The sequence below is a fragment of the Mercenaria mercenaria genome, chromosome 8, assembly GCF_021730395.1.
Source record: "Mercenaria mercenaria strain notata chromosome 8, MADL_Memer_1, whole genome shotgun sequence".
In the NCBI taxonomy this organism is placed as follows: domain Eukaryota; kingdom Metazoa; phylum Mollusca; class Bivalvia; order Venerida; family Veneridae; genus Mercenaria; species Mercenaria mercenaria.
In genome coordinates this window covers 32,117,804-32,138,087 of record NC_069368.1, presented here as the reverse complement: position 1 = coordinate 32,138,087, position 20,284 = coordinate 32,117,804, and the positions used below count along the sequence as shown (strand labels likewise).

The following is a 20,284-nucleotide window of genomic DNA, read 5'->3' as shown; positions in this document are numbered from 1 at the left end:
AAAAAATGCCGAATTGTCTGACGAGAATATGTACTCGCAGGGACATTTTGGGTGCTTATGTGGGTCCACTACCTTAAAAAAAACAGACACATTTCAAGCACTATATTTCGCCTCATCAGAGAGCAAGATGTCCTGAACATTATTGTCAACGTGTGACTTTAGTCATGCCTTGGCAACAATATCTCTCTCTAAGTCACCGCTCTAACCCAGTATTTATGAAACTTGGTCAGAATGTTTTTCTAATTCGTATCTCAGGTAAACTGTATGCTAGGTAACATGGTGTCAATAAAACAATGTGACATGGAAAAAAATTGTTAACACTCAGGCTAAATGTCTCATTTCTCCCTAAACTGAAAAATGCTATTATCCTACGCATAACTTGGTAACAGAAAGTGCATGAAAAACATATACTTTTGCATGTTTTCGTGAAGGATATAAGTCATGTTGTTGTCTCTACTTTCCTTGCTATTTAAACGTTTAATCTTGCTTTTTAACAGAATGTTGAAATGTGGGTGGAGACTGATGCTGTTTTAGAGACAAGACCATGCACAGAGCAAAGACAAATGTATTGTGAGTAGATATATTTAAAGTTGTTTAACAAATTCATTCTCATACCTGATACAGTTAAATTTAACTTTAACTAAAAATGATCTTTCTTTAAAATCAAAGTTTGGTCATATTATGAACATCAGAACAGAGGTTTTGTTTCTAAACTGTCTTAAAAATACCAGATCAAGAAATAAAGACATGCCCATGTCGGGATTCGAACCTGGGCCGCCGCAGCTATGAAAATTATCCTGCGTTCTTGACCAATACTCCAAGGAGGAAAACGTTCCTTAACGGTCATTGAGTATTTATAAAGCTGTATAATTAAGACAGTTTACCTTTAGTGCCCCGTTACAAACCCTTTTTAATTTTGAATGGAAAAAATTGTAAAGACAACTAATTCTTATGTGTTTCCATAACATATAATATGTGAGTAACTATGTTTTAAAGCCTTCTTAAGAAATATAGCAATAATTCTCTGATATCTAAAAGTTTTCTGTCTCTTTTAGCCGGCACACGATCTAGAGGTCAGTGCCTTTAACATCTGACCGTTTCTACTTACTCGTGTTCACTTCAAGCATGTAACTACATAACTGGAGATATTTTTGACACTTTGGTTTTCCAATCCTGGAATCTTAACCAAAATAGAGTTATTGTAAAAATTAATTTAAAGGGCGGTAGTTGCAAATTTTCATTTAAATGTCCAGTGAAACATATATTTGTAACCGGATTATTAGATTATGTAATGGTCATTTTTTCCATTATTAAATGTATCGCTAACAAATATATGAAAAGTAAAAAAATGTTAGTTTAATATGATGGACCACCTTTAACTTTCAAAAACATGTTGGTTAGTTTTGAATGTGTGAATATGTCGTCAAAAAAAACTGTAGTCTATATTTCATTCAATTTCTGCTATTTAGCATAAAAAAACTGAATTTTCAATTTTGGTTTTACTTTTCAATAGATTGTTTTGAAACTTTCGCCATCTCTAATTAAGTTTAAAAAATAGCAGTTCACTGTAAGATTTTACGGTAAAATTACGAAACAAAACTTAACCAGAATAACATGCAAGAAAATTGGCATTATTAAATACTAGTATATCTATAAAAAAAATAAAAGGGCCCATGAAGAATCCTTTGAGATCTTGAGAATCGTGTTTTAATTATACCTATTTAAAGGGAGCGGGTGTCTAGTGGATATTGTGTCGGCCGCTCGATCCAGCTGTCGTAGGTTCGAGCCTCACTGGGGTCACGACCACGCCTTCTCATATGACACCAGTACTGTTTTTTCCAGGAAATGGACTGGAGAGTGGTTCAAATAAGCTTTAAGCTTTCATCATATAAACTAAACTAATTATACCTGAAGCTCCGGGGTAATATGTAAGCATCAGTGCAGAATCGTCGGCGGGAAATAATAAACTGGTGGAATCAAGCTGTTATTTGATTTTAGTATAAAGTCAAGCGTAGATCATGAGAGATATGAAAGAAACAAACCTTATAGAATCCCGCCTTTTTGCAAGAATTACACTTGTCGCTATATGTTGGTCTTTAAGCTGTAATGGTACAAAGAAAGAGTCGTCATTTAATATATTGCTTTAAGAGTATGCTTAATTTCAATAATGTTCTTTTTTGTCGTTTTTAACATACCGACAAAATACCAAGATGATCAATATTATATATTTAGAAGGTTACAAAAATACTAACACAGCATTTTTCTTGCTTAGCAACTCTTCACATAAAACAATATAAACGTTTGAAATATCAATTTGCATGCATGTTAAATTAAGATTTTTGATTTAACTAATATTTCATCAAATCTTATTCAATGATGACATATTTGAAATAAATATAAGATCTTGTAGAGTTTGCATGATTTTCTATATTTAGGGCAATGGAAATTGTTTTAAATTAGTAAGAAAAAAAAAAATTTAAAACAAATCTTTGGAAAATATGCTCTATTGGAATTTTAAAAGGGCAATTTAATTTTCAATATCAAAAACGTCTTTGGTTGTTAGAATTGCGATACACACATACCAACTAAAACAGTAATTTTATGGAATTGTCTTGGTAACAATGTGTTATAATAATAATGGTTTTTGAAATAACACTAGGTATTTGCGGCTTGTTATGCATAATTATATATATTAAATCTCGTGGATAAGCCGGATTCGTGAATAAGCCGGACTCAAAAATATTTTTTTTTGCAGTAAAAGAGACCATAAAATATGGCTTAGCTCGTTCAGTCAAGTCCTGTATTATTAAAAAATAAAATAAAAAATGTGAAAAAAGGTTGGTGGATAAATCTAAATAATTCGCAGTAATGTTCTGTTTTCTGTTTCCTGCTTGTCAAGTCAGTTGTATCAACAAAGAAGTAAAATGATGAAGTATGCGCATTTGATAGATATAAACATTAATAAAATACTGAATATCATATCTGTCTCTAATCAGAATGAGTTTCCTTTGTTCATTATTTGACATGTATCTAAATTTACAATAAAATTAAGATCGAGGCGGAGTGGACGAACCGATCGCTCTAGCTTCTGTGGCAGAGGATGTCAACGAAGCGCCAACTAAAGATAAAACTGAACAAGCGGAAGTAGGAAGACTGCGTACATTTTTTCCGGAGACATGGCTGTGGGATATTGTTAGCCTTGGGTTTGTTTTCGTTCAATGAACTTGAAATTTTTATTCTTACCATCATATGCGAAATATTGTAATTGTAAAGAATTTCAGTTTTAATGAAAAGTAACTGAGAGAAAGCAGGCAACAAGAATTTTACACTGAGAAGGAAAACAACCCCCCCCCCCCCACCCCACCCAAATCTGCATATTAATCATGATAATATGTTCCTATGTTTATGTATAGGGCGGCTTGACACATAAAGTATGTGCTCTTCACCACTGTACCTATGAGTCGTGCAACATCAAGTTGTAATAATGAAATAATTGAACTAGCACGCAGAAAAGTGCCATTCAAATATTCCACATGAAAATGCAAACACAGCCGTGTCCAACTGTATAAGAACATTTTGGTTAATTCCGACTAGATACTGAAATAGTTAAATACAATAATTTAGCACAACCATTCTAAAGCATCAAATACCACCACAATCCGATTATGTTACAATATGTAATTAATTCAGAATTAACAGTTCTATCAATTCAGTATTCAATATAATATTCAAAATTTATAAAATTATAAACGCGATCTGCATATATTTAAAGTATTGAAATTAATATTTAAAGTAGCAGTCCTAAGGCAGTGAGTTTCATATATTTTTAAAGTATTAATTGAAAAGGAAACAAAAATAAAGCAAAATAAGGTGCCATGCATCCTTAGCCAGCACTACAGACACTATCTTTCGGTTCAGCCTGTGCTGGAAAAAAGACCCAAGAATATATGACGTTATACATTCCTTGTGAAAATGTAGTGGTGCCTTAAACATGTTTTACTCAGCTGAAACACTCGGCACTCTAATGTCACACATTCAAAATGCAATCAGCACAACAGACATTACTGACTAAGGAGAAGACACAAACAAAGGATCATGGAATATTTAATAAAGTAAAGATTCCATTTATATTGTTTAGTTTTTTAGTGAAGAATGTGCTCATCTTTAATTTAAATTCCCAGTTGTATGGGCAATAAAAGTTGAAATTATCATCTATATTTTTTAGTTTCTCTTAACAATAAGACAGAGAGGGGGGGGGGGGGGGGGGGGGGGGGGGGGGGGGGGGGGGTTGGTCTATAAAATTTTGTTTCATTTAAGTGCAAGCTGTGCAGTTTTTAAAATTTAGTTCCCAGTTGTATGTGCAATAAAGTTGAGAAGGAAAACAAAACTTTCCCCCATCTGCATATTAATCATGATAATATGTTCCTGATGATTTTCAAAATTATTATATAACATTGCATATAACTTCCGTATTTGTAAATGTGGAACCATTTTTGAAGTCGTGGTATTCTTTTACGGATGATCTGTTTAAGCAAAGTACCCGCCCTTGTCTAAAATAATATTAGGCCTTTCTCTGCCATTAAAAGCTGTTGCCTAAAAATTATCAGTGTGACTCCAACCCTACCAGAACAAACACATCTTTGATACATGTAATTTATTACTTGGAAATTGGCCGAGCTCATTATTCATCCGTTTCACATACAGTGTTTGAACTTATCTTTTCGTCTGCAACCTTCCAAACAGCAAGGGGATGCGCTCACTTTCTCTACATATGTGTATAAGGACTAAAAAACCTTGTCAGAGAGTATTTTTCTACTTTCAAAATATTGTCACTCGAATGTTCCTTATATAGCCGTTTTTTAAGATTGTTCAAACAACAAGTATTCTGTTCGTCGAACAAAACTTGGCCGGCAGAGTTCGTTTTTCACTGTTCTCTATGTGTATGTAGTGGGTATAACTGCCTGACCGATTTTAAAGTAATATGAGACTAAATTGCTTAGATGATTCGTATTAAGATTGTCAGAAAAAGACACTAAGAATTAAGAACAGAACATTCTTCTTGTAACTAATAATTGAATTACTCCAGTTCTTAAAACAGCCTGACCGGTAGAGATGTGATTTTAAAGTGTTTTTCTAGAAATTTTCATGTCAGAAACTGCATGAATGATGTCAAAAGTATTTTAATCAAATATTCCTTAGGTAGACTACAATTTATTCTTCAAATTGTCCCTTTGTCAAAAATGGTCACCAAATCAAAATGTAGACATTACTGCAAACGCCATGGTTTTGTTAACCATTGACGTTCAAGACGTCCTAATTTGTCAAAACTATAGAATACTGTCTCCGTACAGTTTAACTTTTTGCTGTACGAGTTGTGTACAACTGACTCCCAATTCCCGATAATTTCTATATATAGATGCTGGTCTCCCAAGTAGTGTGCCCGTAAGAAAATTAAATACCGTGTACTTTAATATTGCCAAAGTATTTGGGAACCCGTCGTCATTTTTCAGCGTTTCCAAAGCCATGTTTCTGGAGTTCTCTCTTTGATATATGTACTGAAAATACAAATAAAACGCCAAATCAACATTATACTAATTGCCATTTTTAGCCTGAAAATGTCAGTGACCTTTTCCATACGATATCATCCGGTCAAAAGATGCCTTACAATGTTATTCTCCCAGTGTTGAAATAACTTTTCATTCAAACAATTTTTTTATTGGCTGTCCAGAGCTTGTCGACTTCTGGTAAAAAGCGTGCTTAATACGGCTGCGTTGAAAATATGTCTCAAGGCACGGCATTTCTTCTAATTTCAAATATGATTATTTTTACGCCATAGCCGGGGCCTTAAATATTATTAAAATATCTTAAATACTTTTTATTCGTTACAATATCATTTTAAGTCGAACCGGAGTTTGAAATAATCTTCAAATACCTTAAATACAAAAATGTACATGAAAAACTGACAAAAAAGTTTCAAAGTGCATAGCTAGATAAACAATGTTACAAAGTCCTATCACTAAAACATGTGCGATAATTTAATTTTCGCTACTTTTCCCAAACAAATCAATATATGCAAATTCAAAACTTTTGTGAATATTTCACGATAATTTAATTTTCGCAACTTTTCGCGAACAAAGTGATTTACGCAAATTCGAAACTGTTTTAAATATGTTTTAATGAAAGTCCTTTTATCTCCAACGATGTTAGCAATAACGAAACGCGAGTTCTTAAAGCGCGAATGTGAATGTTTTCCGCCATATCGCGAAAATAAAATCGCCTGGAAATTACTCATTTTTAGTAAGGATTAATACGATGATGTATTACAAACTAAATTACTTTTAACAAGAAAATACCGAGGACTTCATTGTTACCTAAGGATAGCCAATTTATAACATTACATCATAGCCATTGATTTCATGTAAACAAAATCGTACATAGTTCATATATTGAAATTGCATTCGTATTTTATAATGTCACGACTTGAACTGCATGGAGTTTTCGAGCTGAATTATTAGTTTAAAAGATACATTGTAGTGTACATGAAGGTGCTTGCCCATTTAAGCTCTTAGATGTGAAAAAAACTGTATTCTATCGTTCATTTTTATATATTTCTGTCAACACTAAATACGGCTTGAGCCTCTGACGTCGATTTTGTTATTGTCATATTGTTTTCCAAGCGCTTAATATATCATTTTTATTATACACTTATTGAAAGGTTTATGTATTATATCTGTCGGCCTTATAGAACAAACAATGGACTATACGAACTATTATTTATTTGAATGATATATTATGGAATATTGGTTTAAAGATTTAGTGCGGACGGGTGGCAGAAGACCTGCCCATTTTTCTGCCTTTCCTCACCATAAACACTTTCGGCGGGGGATATCAATTAATCGAATTTGCTTGTAAAATATAGGCCGGTCATATAGCACAACCTATGGACCGGCGAGTGGTCATGTAATAATACATTTATTGAATGGCATGCCAGTCAATAGACAAAATAGTTTGTCCGAGGTTCAAAGCACATACATGTCATTTCATATTTTATTGAATAAAATAGAATCTAGTCCAGGAAACATGTATTGAATATATTGTCTCTATCGGCCTTATAGAACAAACACTGTACTGTGCGAACTATGATTTATTTGAGTGATATATTATGGAATATTGGTTTAAAGATTTTATGCGGACGGGTGACGGAAGACCAGCCCCATCAGGTAGGGGAAACGTGCCAATAGCACTCTCCGCAAACGTAAAGCAGACTGCTACGCCCGTGGACAATGAACAAACTAGTGAACCGGAAGCAGTAGAAACATTACGAACTTATTTTCCTGAGACATGGTTGTGGGATATAGTTAATCTGCGGTTTGTTTACGTTTATTCTAGATTGATAATCACATACAAAGCCATAATGAGACAGGACGTACACCAAATAATTAGCCTTGGTTATCATTGCCAAACCCAAAAAATGCTGAGCCCACATTCACTTAAATAATATTCCAAAGCCATGTTTTTGGGAGTTGTTTCTTAGCTCGATACTGCCCTGACTTCTTTGTATTGGAAATTACATTTAACATACGCCACATCAAAGTTATTCTGAATACCATTTTGAGTGTTTGGACGACATTATTGTGCATAGTTTTCGGAATGGTATTGAATCGGATGACGGGAATTCCAACGTGAAGCATTCTAAGAATTGGAGACAAAACGCAGATAAAAAGTTCGCCGATCGATGATTTTGACACGCTTTCCAATTAATTGACGATGTTAGGTTCGAAATGTGACTTTGAATATAGAATTGATTCATGGTGATGCTATCTTACTTACGAAGCCAATGGTTCCGTTTAGGTGATCCCTGTGCCTGAAGTAATGTTAGAAGAATACGTTTGGTCTTTTTTCGACATTATAGCTGTAATATCTCGTTATGACGTTTATTAAAATTCCATTAACGAAACAAATGAAGAAAATTTCATAGTTTGTTAACCAACAACGTTGGGCTGGGCGTAATAAAGTTTTTGTAAAAAGTGGATTTCATCGCTGTACGGTACAATATTTCTGAGTCCCCGATATATAGAGTGAGTGAGTTAGATTTTACGGCGGATCGACACAAAAAGGTCATATATCGCCGGAAACAAGCGGTTTGAGAACGTAACCCCGATATATAGAAGAGCTCTTTTCTTCGTAGATATATTTTGTAGTAAAACTATTCTCATAACAGGCTTAAAATGTTCAGACTTCGCCATTTATGTTTGAGAATTTTGTTCAAGGCATATTTCTATGCATAGTATTTCTCCTGATACTTTTTTCTATGACTTTGGCCTGGATAATATTTCTTTGATATAGATTAGGTTTACAAGTAATCTTAGTGTATATGAAACCCGAAGTATCTTTTTTGCAAACCAAACATGACTCGATAAATGTCTAAAACATAGTTACAAGAGAAAAGATTATATTGATGTAAAGGTACATGTAAGACTACTTTTTAAGAAATAAGACAAAGAAAAAAACACATATATCATGGTCAGCTGATTTCTTATGTCATGCTTTTTTCCTCGCACAAATATGTTGTATAAAGAATCATAAATATTAGCAAGTAAATTCTAAAACAAAGTTCACAGTTGTCATTTAGAAAAAAAAATACTTTTGTGCTTAATTAATTAAAGCAATTTTATGATGTAAAGTTGAAGGCAGCAAAACAGATATTTTAATCTTGCATGGTAGACTCGGAAATAAGCCTATAACCAAAACTATAAGATTAACTGCGATCTACATGAAGTTAAATGAATCTTATAGAGCTAGTGGTTCCAGAAAGAGATGGTATAATTCTAAAGGGCTTAATGCTTAAAAAAGTCGAATAAAATAATGGACAGTAATTCTGTGTAAATAAGAAATAGTTGATATTTTATTGAAATTACCATAAACATTAAAAGAAAAAATGAGTTACGCGAGAACGCAGCGAAAAAAGTTCACAATGTTAACAAAACCGGAAACTTCCGTTCCCTTTTAAGATTAGTAAAAATATAAATAGTTATAGCGTTTGGTTGGGGAATGAGTAAATTAAATCCTAAAATTATGAATAATAGTAGAATGAGGAAGTCGTTTTATATTTGATTTGGCATCAAATTCATCAATATGATTTTTTTCTCAAGTTTGAAATAAAGATTTAGACTTTTTGAAAATTGCTAAAGTTTCTATTTCTTTCTATCGCTGTTTTATAAACACAGGTTGTAATATAACCTTCGTGCACGTATGCCCTTCTCTGCTTTTAGACTTCAGTAGAAGTAATTTATTATAAGCTTGACAATTTCAGTCCAACATTGATAAATTAAGGTCCTTTTTCACCAGATAATTAGACAATCTATGCGGACAAACTCTTACTAGTAAACCCCTGGTAAAATTCTAAGAAACACTCAAAGCTGTCAAACCTGCGTTCGATTACACATGTCCATATTTTCCATGTTTGACTGCGGAAGATTATTGTGACATTTCTAAGATAAAAAAGTTTTCTCGCATATTCATTTTGAAATACTTTTTAAGACTACCCGGCAAGAAGTGGAATGGTCGATGACACAGGAGGTCCGGGAGAGCCCGGATTAAGCGGCCCTGTTCCTATGGCTCTTGATTATCAAACAAATATTGAAGTTAGTGCTAGAAAACAGCCTGATACTAGTGAAGGGGAGCCGGAATCGGAAGTGAAAATACGCACTCTCTTTCCGGAGACTTGGTTATGGGATATTGTCAGTCTTGGGTTTGTTTAAAAGACTTGTTTTTCATTAGACACAAACACGCTTTTTTGTAACTTTCAGTTCATAAAAAAGATGTTCATGGTGCCGCTGGACCTTAGGCAAAAACATGGTGATACATTTACGTAATGACATTTAATAATGAAAATTTGGTCTAAATGTAGACTGGAGACTAAAGTTTTCGAAAATGTACATGTAAAAGTTTAGTCTTAAAATATATGTTCAGTTCATTTTCTTGGAATATGTTCCGCATTGTTTGCCTAAGATCCGCCAATACCTTAAATGAAATCAGTTTATCTCTTTGTAATATATGACGCACACGCAAGCATGGAAACAAGAATTTTATATTACTAGAAATATAATTTGAATGCGAGTTTGATCATGATAATCACTAGTTGCCAATTGTAGTTTCTTAAATGCCAAACTGGCAATTGTAGTTTATTAAATACCAAGTTGGTAATTGCAATTAAGTTAGTTTAATACATATTTTGTTCCTGCAAATCATATTGCATTTACATAATCTTACTTCAGCAATTTTACAGAAACCTTTCAGCAATAAATAATGAGACAGGACGTACACCAAATAATTAGCATTGGTTATCATTGCCAAACCCAAAAAATGCTGAGCCCACATTCACTTAAATAATATTCCAAAGCCATGTTTTTGGGAGTTGTTTCTTAGCTCGATACTGCCCTGACTTCTTTGTATTGGAAATTACATTTAACATACGCCACATCAAAGTTATTCTGAATACCATTTTGTATGTTTGGACGACATAATTATGCATAGTTTTCGGAATGGTATTGAATCGGATGACGGGAATTCCGACGTGAAGCATTCTAAGAATTGGAGAAAAAACGCAGATAAAAAGTTCGCCGATCGATGATTTTGACACGCTTTCCAATTAATTGACGATGTTAGGTTCGAAATGTGACTTTGAATATAGAATTGATTCATGGTGATGCTGTCTTACTTACGAAGCCAATGGTTCTGTTTAGGTGATCCCTGTGCCTGAAGTAATGTTAGAAGAATACGTTTGGTCTTTTTTCGACATTATAGCTGTAATATCTCGTTATGACGTTTATTAAAATTCCATTAACGAAACAAATGAAGAAAAGTTCATAGTTTGTTAATCAACAACGTTGGGCTGGACGTAATAAAAGTTTTTGTAAAAAGTGGATTTCATCGCTGTACGGTACAATATCTCTGAGTCCCCGATATATAGAGTGAGTGAGTTAGATTTTACGGCGGATCGGCACAAAAAGGTCATATATTGCCGAAAACAAGCGGTTTGAAAACGTAACCCCGATATATAGAAGAGCTCTTTTCTTCGTAGAAATATTTTGTAGTAAAACTATTCTCATAACAGGCTTAAAATGTTCAGACTTCGCCATTTATGTTGGAGAATTTTGTTCAAGGCATATTTCTATGCATAGTATTTCTCCTGTTACTTTTTTCTATGACTTTGGCCTGGATAATATTTCTTTGATATAGATTAGGTTTACAAGTAATCTTAGTGTATATGAAACCCGAAGTATCTTTTTTGCAAACCAAACATGACTCGATAAATGTCTAAAACATAGTTACAAGAGAAAAGATTATATTGATGTAAAGGTACATGTAAGACTACTTTTTAAGAAATAAGACAAAGAAAAAAACACATATATCATGGTCAGCTGATTTCTAACGTCATGCTTTTTTCCTCGCACAAATATGTTGTATAAAATATAATAAATATTAGCAAGTAAATTCTAAAACAAAGTTCACAGTTGTCATTTAGAAAAAAAAATACTTTTGTGCTTAATTAATTAAAGCAATTTTATGATGTAAAGTTGAAAGTAGCAAAACAGATATTTTAATCCTGCATAATAGACTCGGAAATAAGCCTATAACCAAATCTATAAGATTAACTGCGATCTACATGAAGTTAAATAAATCTTATGGAGCTAGTGGTTCCAGAAAGAGATGGTATAATTTTAAAGGGCTTAATGCTTAAAAAAGTCGAATAAAATAATGGACAGTAATTCTGTGTAAATAAGAAATAGTTGATATTTAATTGAAATTACCATAAACATTAAAAGAAAAAATGAGTTACGCGAGAACGCAGCGAAAAAAGTTCACAATATTAACAAAACCGGAAACTTCCACCTTTTAAGATTAGTAAAAATATAAATAATTATGGCGTTTGGTCGGGGAATGAGTAAATTAAATCCTAAAATTATGAATAATATTAGAATGAGGAAGTCGTTTTATATTTGATTTGGCATCAAATTCATCAATATGATTTTTTTTCCACAAGTCTGAAATAAAGATTTAGACTTTTTGAAAATTGCTAAATTTTCTTTTTTTTTTTCTATCGCTGTTTTATAAACACAGGTTGTAATATAACCTTCGTGCACGTGTGCCCTTCTCTGCTTTTAGACTTCAGTAGAAGTAATTTGTTATAAGCTTGACAATTTCAGTTCTACATAGATAAATTAAGGTCCTTTTTCTTCAACGTAGCTGCTAAAAATTCACCTGATAATTAGACAATCTATGTCGACAAACTCTTACTAGTAAAGCCCTGGTAAAATTCTGGGAAACACTCAAAGCTGTCAAACATGCGTTCGATTACACATGTCCATATTTTCCATGTTTGACTGCAGAAGATTATTGTGATATTTCTAAGATAAAAAAAGTTTCCTCGCATATTCATTTTGGAATACTTTTTAAGACTACATGGCAAGAAGTGGAATGGTCGATGACACAGGAGGTCCAGGAGAGCCCGGATTAGGCGGCCCTGTTCCTATGGCTCTTGATTCTGAAACAAATATTGAAGTTAGTGCTAGAAAACAGCCCGATACTAGTGAAGGGGAGCCGGAATCGGAAGTGAAAATACGCACACTCTTTCCGGAGACTTGGTTATGGGATATTGTCAGTCTTGGGTTTGTTTTAAAGACTTGTTTTCATTAGACACAAACACGCTTTTTGTAACTTTCAGTTCATAAAAAAGATGTTCATGGTGCCGCTGGACCTTAGGCAAAAACATGGTGATATATTTACGTTATGACATTTAATAATGAAAATTTGGTCTAAATGTAGATTGGAGACTGAAGTTTTCGAAAACGTACATGTAAAAGTTTAGTCTTCAAATATATGTTCAGTTCATTTTCTTGGAATATGTTCCGCATTGTTTGCCTAAGATCCGCCAATACCTTAAATGAAATCAGTTTATCCCTTTGTAATATATGACGTACACGCAAGCATGGAAACAAGAATTTTATATTACTAGAAATATAATTTGAATGATAGTTTGACCATGATAATTAATACATATTTTGTTCCTGCAAATCATATTGCATTTACATAATCTTACTTCAGCAATTTTACAGAAACCTTTCAGCTTACGGTAGTCCTCTCTTTCACGGTTATTTAGCATTGAGCACTTGACACCCAATCATAGAAATTGATTTATAAGATTTATTTATGCTAAGCTGGCAGTAAATCCAAGTAACACGCTTTGTGCATGTGTATTAATGAAAGTGTACAAAATAAATAATATAAGTTTATACGAAGTTGCATGAGGAAGAATTGACCTCATGACCGATATTGCAGAAAATCAATATCAGGGGAGACAACAGCTATATGGTATTGGTAACAGGTGACCGGTATTGCGATGTCGATATCTATTGCCTCCGAGTATTGTCATCTGGATATTTATTTCAATATCAACTGTTATAAAAGAAAAGGTTTTCCATAAGATAATTAAACAAGCTTAATTGAAATGTCAATGTCACTTGAGTTACAAACTTAGAAGAAGGGATTTTTCATTATAAATAAAACAAGTCATTTTTACCAAAAGAACATTTAATATGTAATTTTCTGAATCATAGCATTATAAACATGCTATTTTATAATAATTTAATTAAATTTTTATACTCAATATAACATATCTATAAGTAATAAAAACCATATTTTCTAATTAAAAAGTCATATTTTCATACATATTTTTATATAAGAAGAATGTATATATTCAACACTTAAATTGTATGAAATCTAAAATAGGGCTTTGCTCTATTGCTCATTTTAACATAAAAAGCTGCATACTTAGTAATAAAGTTACTGAAAGTCTGCAACTGTTCATATATCTAACATATTAACATTGTGTAAACTTTGACAAATATCATTGTTTAAAATTGACATTTTCTACTTATGAAATCTCATTGCAATATCAGTGCATACACATCTTGTGTATGTGCATACACATTCTTGTCTATTTCTTGACTATTACTGTTTCGTTATTACTGTTATAGACTGTTTCAGTAATTCATACAGTTTTTCCTTTTTTCTAAGTTTTGTTTTATTACCTAATTTATCAAATTTCTGTTTGATATCATTTACTGACATATATCATCGTATACGATTGGTTCAACATTCAGAATGTCATAGATTTTCTCGAATGAAATTTTATATCGCTTTCGAACTGACTTGAATCGATTAACAATGAACATTCAACCACAGGCACTTGAAGCTCTATCAATAGATATATGCATTACCATACCCCACCCACCTAATATACTATGAAATAGTACAGAGATCTACGATCTTTTCAATATATATTTTATTGATTGAGCTTCAGACACCTGTGATTCAACTGTCTTACTTGAAGTGCCTATGTAGCGTTGTGGTAGAGCACTTGCTTCGAGTACGGGAGGCCGTAGGTTGAGAATTGATACCAGAAGCTCCCATACCTTAAGACGGAAATCCGGCTTGTCTTCTCTCATACTTTTGTGGTGATATATACTAACAGGAATAGGTGTCGAGAATTATTAACAGACGTTGTAGAACTTGTTTCGCAATTGACGTGACATAAATACGCAATATTTCGGACAACGAATGTGAAGCGACATAGCCATCAGTTTCCGAAATTGTTGCACATGGCGATAAAGATTAGTCTACCAGCTGTGGGAGATAAATAACTAAACAAACCAAAATAAAAGCTGTCTCGGTTTTATTTACTTTGTGCACAATGGTAATGGAAAAAGCAACACCTCTCTCACGCCCCATCTCACCAACACTTCTTCCCCACCAGCACTGGCTTATATGCACGGAATGCACGGGATTCTAAGATGTAATCATTGAATTAAATATGGTCATATTATATCTTCAGATGATTATGCATATGACTACGCAGACGAGGCAGTTGTCATTAGTGAACGTAGGAAAACTATGGTAGCATACGCACCAGATTTTTCTGGCCCACCAGTTCAAGTAAAAAGAACTGAAGAACCCGAAACTATTCGAAGTTTCTTTCCAGAAACATGGCTTTGGGACATTATAAAATTGGGGTGGGTACTGGTCCTGAAAACTGTTTGTTCATAGATGCAGATTTGTCAAAATTCTTGTTTCCAAGCTTGTAAACTGTATGAATAACAGATATATGTACTTCAAACTATTGTAAAATATTGTATATTTTAACTTTTTGCGTTTGCTGCAAAGTTTTCTTTTTTTCATAGTGGTTGGATGGTCTGCCGAAAATCTTACATTGATATGATAGCAGAACTCTACAAATTGTGCAACTCGTTTTGCACTTCTTGATTCATTTAATAACGGCAGAACTGGAATCGAATTATTTTAAAAGATGGATCAAGACGAATCTTTTTACTATATTTCAAAAACATAATCTATAAATCTAAATTTCGTTACCGCATAAACTTAGTATGCATTTATTCATACATATCTGTACAGACAAAATGTAAACTGATTAATATTATTATTGTTTAACAGAGAAGATGGAATGTTTACGTATAAAACACAGATTCCCGATACGATTACTGAATGGGTTGGTAACACAGTATGTACACACGAAAGTGACGGTGTGGGCGTTACGGAGATGACAGGCGTAACCGCCTTCAAACCCTTCTTTGTGTCGCTTACTCTACCATATTCAGCAATACGAGGGGAAGTGATACCAGTTCTAGTTACTGTTTTCAACTACCTGTCGGACTGTATAACTGTAAGTGTAATATCCTCGTGTAAGGTAATTTAAAATATGCTAAATTCTAACGCAGTCTTCGTTATTTTGGTAATATATTCTTTAATTGTGGCGTTTCCTTACTCACTGAGAAAAATATGTTTTAATGAAATATTAACTAATGTATTAACAGTTCAACAGGTCTTACTCACTTGTGATCTTGCAATGCTATGATAATATTTCAATTACTTTTTGATTTCTACCCAATTTTAGAAAGTAACAAATTTATATTATTATTATATTTAAAATGTGTAGAATTTACAAACCAGGGAATTTTGTAATAAGGCAAGAGAACTATCTTGCCTGTTTAAATTGTGCTTGACCATAAATCTACACCCCTATAGATGATATCTGCACGTTAACAAAAACAAAGCATCTAAGTTTATTTTTATGACTTTTTTTACTGGTTTCAGGTTGTCTGTCCGTCTGTCTGTTCGTCTGTCCGTAGACATAATCTTGTGCGCACCATCTCTCCTCATCCCCTTGACTCAGTTTAATGAAACTTCACACAAGTGATCAGTAACAACAGTAGTTGTGCATGGGGCATGTAAGGTTCTTTCAGAAAAAAAATTTACAGTATTACGGGACTTTGTTTTTTGTTGCTATACTATATACATAGACACAATCTTGTGTGCACCATCTCTCCTCATCCCCTTGACACAATTTAATGAAACTTCACACAAGTGATAAGTAACAACAGTAGTTGTGCATGGGGCATGTTAGGTTCTTTCAAGAACAAAAATGGCAGAGTTATGGGACTTTGTTTCTTGTTAACATACTATGTACATACAGTCTGCATATGCAATCTTGTGAGCGCCTAATCTTCCGAACCCTTGCACACAGTTTAATGAAACTTCACACAAGTGATCAGTACCAACCCTAGTTGTGCATAGTGCATGCTACGTTCTTTTAGATAAATATTCTGCATAGTTATGGGACTTTGTTTTTTGTTACTATACTGTATACATACATACAGTCCACATAATTATGCAATCTTGTGAGCGTCAAATTGCAATGTACTGTGTCAGTGCATGCGGGGGGGGGGGGGGGGGGTGTACATTCATCACCTTTAGTGATAGCTCAAGTTTTTTAATGGGAAGATGTCGTAAAATGATGTCATCGCACAATTCGATTTTGACACCTTCTATACATATTTTTCTGAAAGAGAAAATCATAAATGCACTGATAGTTATAAGACAAATATTGTCGAAATAGAAGATTTGTCAAATGTTAATTAATTTGTTAATGTACATACCTGGTTTTCTTTTTATTACTCAATCTGATATCCTTTGCTTATTAGACACGAGTTTACTTATAACTGAATGTCGGTCTTTATTACAGTGAATACAGCTGATGACAGGTCGTTCGAACTGTTATAAAAATACAATACTAACCTAAAAACACTTTTAAAACTTGAACTTACACACCCGGAATACTATGGAGATGTAGTTTATAAAATTCGGAAAATTAAACATAGTCCTTATTTTAATCAGCTATTTGTAAAATGTGTTAAAAAGTTTATCAAAAGAGGATACTATGCGAAAATCGTGAAGCACAGTGCATGTTTAATGATTGACCCCTCTACAATTAATCGCTACGCTTTCCTATTTGATAGTGCTATGACTAATAAAGGGTAAGACTCCATGATGCTTTTCTCCTAAATCCTACATACAACGGACCGAGAGAGTTGAATTTTGTCTTGCAGCTTTCTTAGTTGTGGCCTTAAAAGTTAGGCTCTTGGTGCTCTGACTTCAGACAAGTTGTTGAGTACATTGGAGTAATTATACCTTAGATTACCTTAATTCTATGTTTTACTTAATTAATCTAGTATTTTTTCGCTAATGTTAGATCTTTTCTCAGCGGAGACTTTATTTACATTGTGTTGTCTAACTTGTTGAGGTTTGCAAGCCCTAAACGCGTTTAAACCCCGAATCTCCTTTATATAGGTTACTGACCGTTCCAAGGCGGCGTCCCTATTTTCAAATGAGTTTCTGTCCGTCTTGTATTTTCTGTTGCGTATGTTGTCTTGATTGTTGTAAGCATTTTTCCTCCTCCTCCTTGGTCCCCCTGTCGCCCACTCCTTTCCCCTTGCATTTGTGCTCCCCCGTGTTTGGCGTCCCCTCCCCCTTTACTGAGTTGGTGTCCCTCCCCCCCCCCCCCCACCCCCTCTTTATTTTGGCTGCCGGAGTCCTTGCGCGGTGCACGATTGTTCTGTTGTTTTTTTTCCTGCTTGTAGGTGTGCGTTTGTGTGCTTGTGTGTCTAAAGCGGTGCCCTACGGTGTTCTTGTATCTGACTTGTCTGTTTTTCTATGTTAGTTGGGTGTGGTTATGTGTTTATCTTTGGTACATGAATGTCTGCGCTATTGTGGTTTACGCTGTAGTGTAACTGTGCTTAAGGAACGTGGCATTCCCTTTGTATATTCATCCTTCTACTTATTTACGTCCGCTTGTTATTACCATGTTTTATCAAAATGTAATAATCGTTTAACAGTGTCTCCAATGTTCATAAAAATTGTCAGAACTTGGCAGAGGTAACAATAAAGTAGATTCTAAGCGTGGACTTAGAACTTTCATTGTAAAGTAATTGAGAGCGTTAAGGAGATTACGGTAACGTAACTGCTTTCAAACCTTCCGGTACGTACCCTGTGTATTCAGCAATCAGGGGCGATTTATCTGCATATCAAACAAATCATTGGTCAGCAAGTGTGCCAATTTGTTATCATTTGTTTGAGTTTTTATCACAAAAACTAATGTTACTATCACTGTCCTATAACATTGTTTTATTTGTTGTCATTTTAAATAAATTTCTGACTTTTTCAAGCTCAAGTTACAATTCAGAGAGACAGAAGGTTTCGAGTTTTCAGGGAAGAGCGCTACTTCAAGGAAATTTTGTTTATGTGGCGGAGTCAGTGAATCAACAAAATTCCACATTATACCAACAGTCATTGGGGAAATAGATCTAGAAGTTACTGTAAGTTTGATCTCTTTAATTCTGTTTTATTTTGTGTTTAAGCACCTCCTTGAACGCAACAACAGTATTTCAGGTAAGGAACGGCGGTCAGTTAACTTTCCCACATAAATCAAAGGTGAAGGACGAATGATTTTAGAAACAATATCTTTAAATAAGCGAACTTGATAATAAATTTAAGGCAACATCAAATTTACCGTAGTTAAAATGTTTACTAGTGAAAATGAGCTATTGGTCTTACTCTGGCGTCCTTATACTATATAGCACACGTATTCGAATGCATAGACCAGCGTAGAATTTCTGCACGTTGTTTCTGAGTTGCATTTTCTATTTTATCAATGAATACAGTGTTGTCATATTTTCTGGTCCTTTGGGATCATCGAGTCCATTCAATACATACATACATGTGTAATAGTGTTGCGCTTTGGGCTGGTGCTAGGGGACGTGAGAGGTGTTCCGCTTTGGGCTGGTGCTAGGGGACGTGAGAGGTGTTCCGCTTTGGGCCGGTGCTAGGGGACGTGAGAGGTGTTCCGCTTTGGGCCGGTGCTAGGGGACGTGAGAGGTGTTCCGCTTTGGGCCGGTGCTAGGGGACGTGAAAGGTGTTCCGCTTTGGGCCGGTGCTAGGGGACGTGAGAGGTGTTGCGCTTTGGGCCGGTGCTAGGGGACGTGAGAGGTGTTGCGCGTTTCGTTGCCTCTCATGAACACACTCAACCAAACCGAGTCTGCTTTTATTCTTTTTTTTGGTTGCATTCTGTGCTTCCAGTGGGTCTTTTTACAGATTTTTTATTTACGCGACTGTTTATCTTTAGTATGCTATTTTAGCTCAGGAAAGAGGAAGTTTTGATTTAAAATACTGTAAAAATACTGGTAAATCTTGTTTCCGTCCGTCTATTCATAAAGAAAGATTTTATTTGGCTTTTCGATAACCCGCCCGCCCAGATAAGGGGTAAAATACATACGAGATCATAATGACAGAACCGTATATCTTTAAACTTTTCTAAAATGGACTGGACAATCATTTAATTTAGGTAAGGCTAAGGTTAGAACTGTCATTTATATCTTTCCGGCTCTTAGGAACGTAGTGTCAAATTTGTTGTTAGAATTTTGTTTGTACCTTAACGAACGGCCTTTCATTTAATCTCATTGCATTTATCATTTCTAAGTTTAGTTTGTGTCCTGGAATGGAGATTTTTGACCTTTGAACCTATTCATATGTAATATTTCGATTAGCTTGTTCAAACTCGATTCATTTTGTTACTAGGCTGTGTCGATAGATGATAGTGACCTATGTGAGAATGTTGTACTTGCTGACCTTGCTGCAGATGTGTCGGATGGCGTTCAGAGACAGTTACTTATAGAAGTATTTATTTATTTATTTATTTATTTATTTGGGTTTTACGGCGCACCAACACAGTATAGCTTATATGGCGCCAAACAGGAATACAAATTTTGTTTTCACATCTCATTTACATCGAAATAAAAACATGAGGTATGGAAGCTTATAGAAGCAAGCTAAATGAAAATAGAAAACTAAATGGTAATAGAAACTTTGAGGC

General features: G+C 34.2%; 1 protein-coding gene and 1 long non-coding RNA gene across 6 annotated transcripts in view; one reads left to right on the top strand and one right to left on the bottom strand.

Moving 5' to 3' along the window:
* LOC123565426 (pregnancy zone protein-like) overlaps window positions 1–20,284 on the top strand; it is a 70,446-nt gene that overhangs the window by 25,902 nt on the left and 24,260 nt on the right. The window contains exons 18-22 of one of the 5 annotated variants that reach the window (XM_053549686.1): window positions 498–570; window positions 14,897–15,074; window positions 15,514–15,742; window positions 18,582–18,731; window positions 19,990–20,088. In XM_053549686.1, coding sequence (XP_053405661.1) covers window positions 498–570; window positions 14,897–15,074; window positions 15,514–15,742; window positions 18,582–18,731; window positions 19,990–20,088 — 729 coding nt within the window. Of the gene's footprint in view, window positions 1–497; window positions 571–3,052; window positions 3,204–7,181; window positions 7,369–9,540; window positions 9,752–12,460; window positions 12,672–14,896; window positions 15,075–15,513; window positions 15,743–18,581; window positions 18,732–19,989; window positions 20,089–20,284 lie in introns of all 5 variants that reach the window. The other 4 variants (XM_053549683.1, XM_053549684.1, XM_053549685.1 and 1 more) reach the window with 4 other exon arrangements.
* The window catches only part of LOC128559009 (uncharacterized), a 62,330-nt gene continuing 47,403 nt past the window's right edge, over window positions 5,358–20,284 (bottom strand). The window contains exon 3 of the long non-coding RNA XR_008372016.1: window positions 5,358–5,555. This is a non-coding gene — a long non-coding RNA (uncharacterized LOC128559009). The remainder of the gene's footprint in view (window positions 5,556–20,284) is intronic.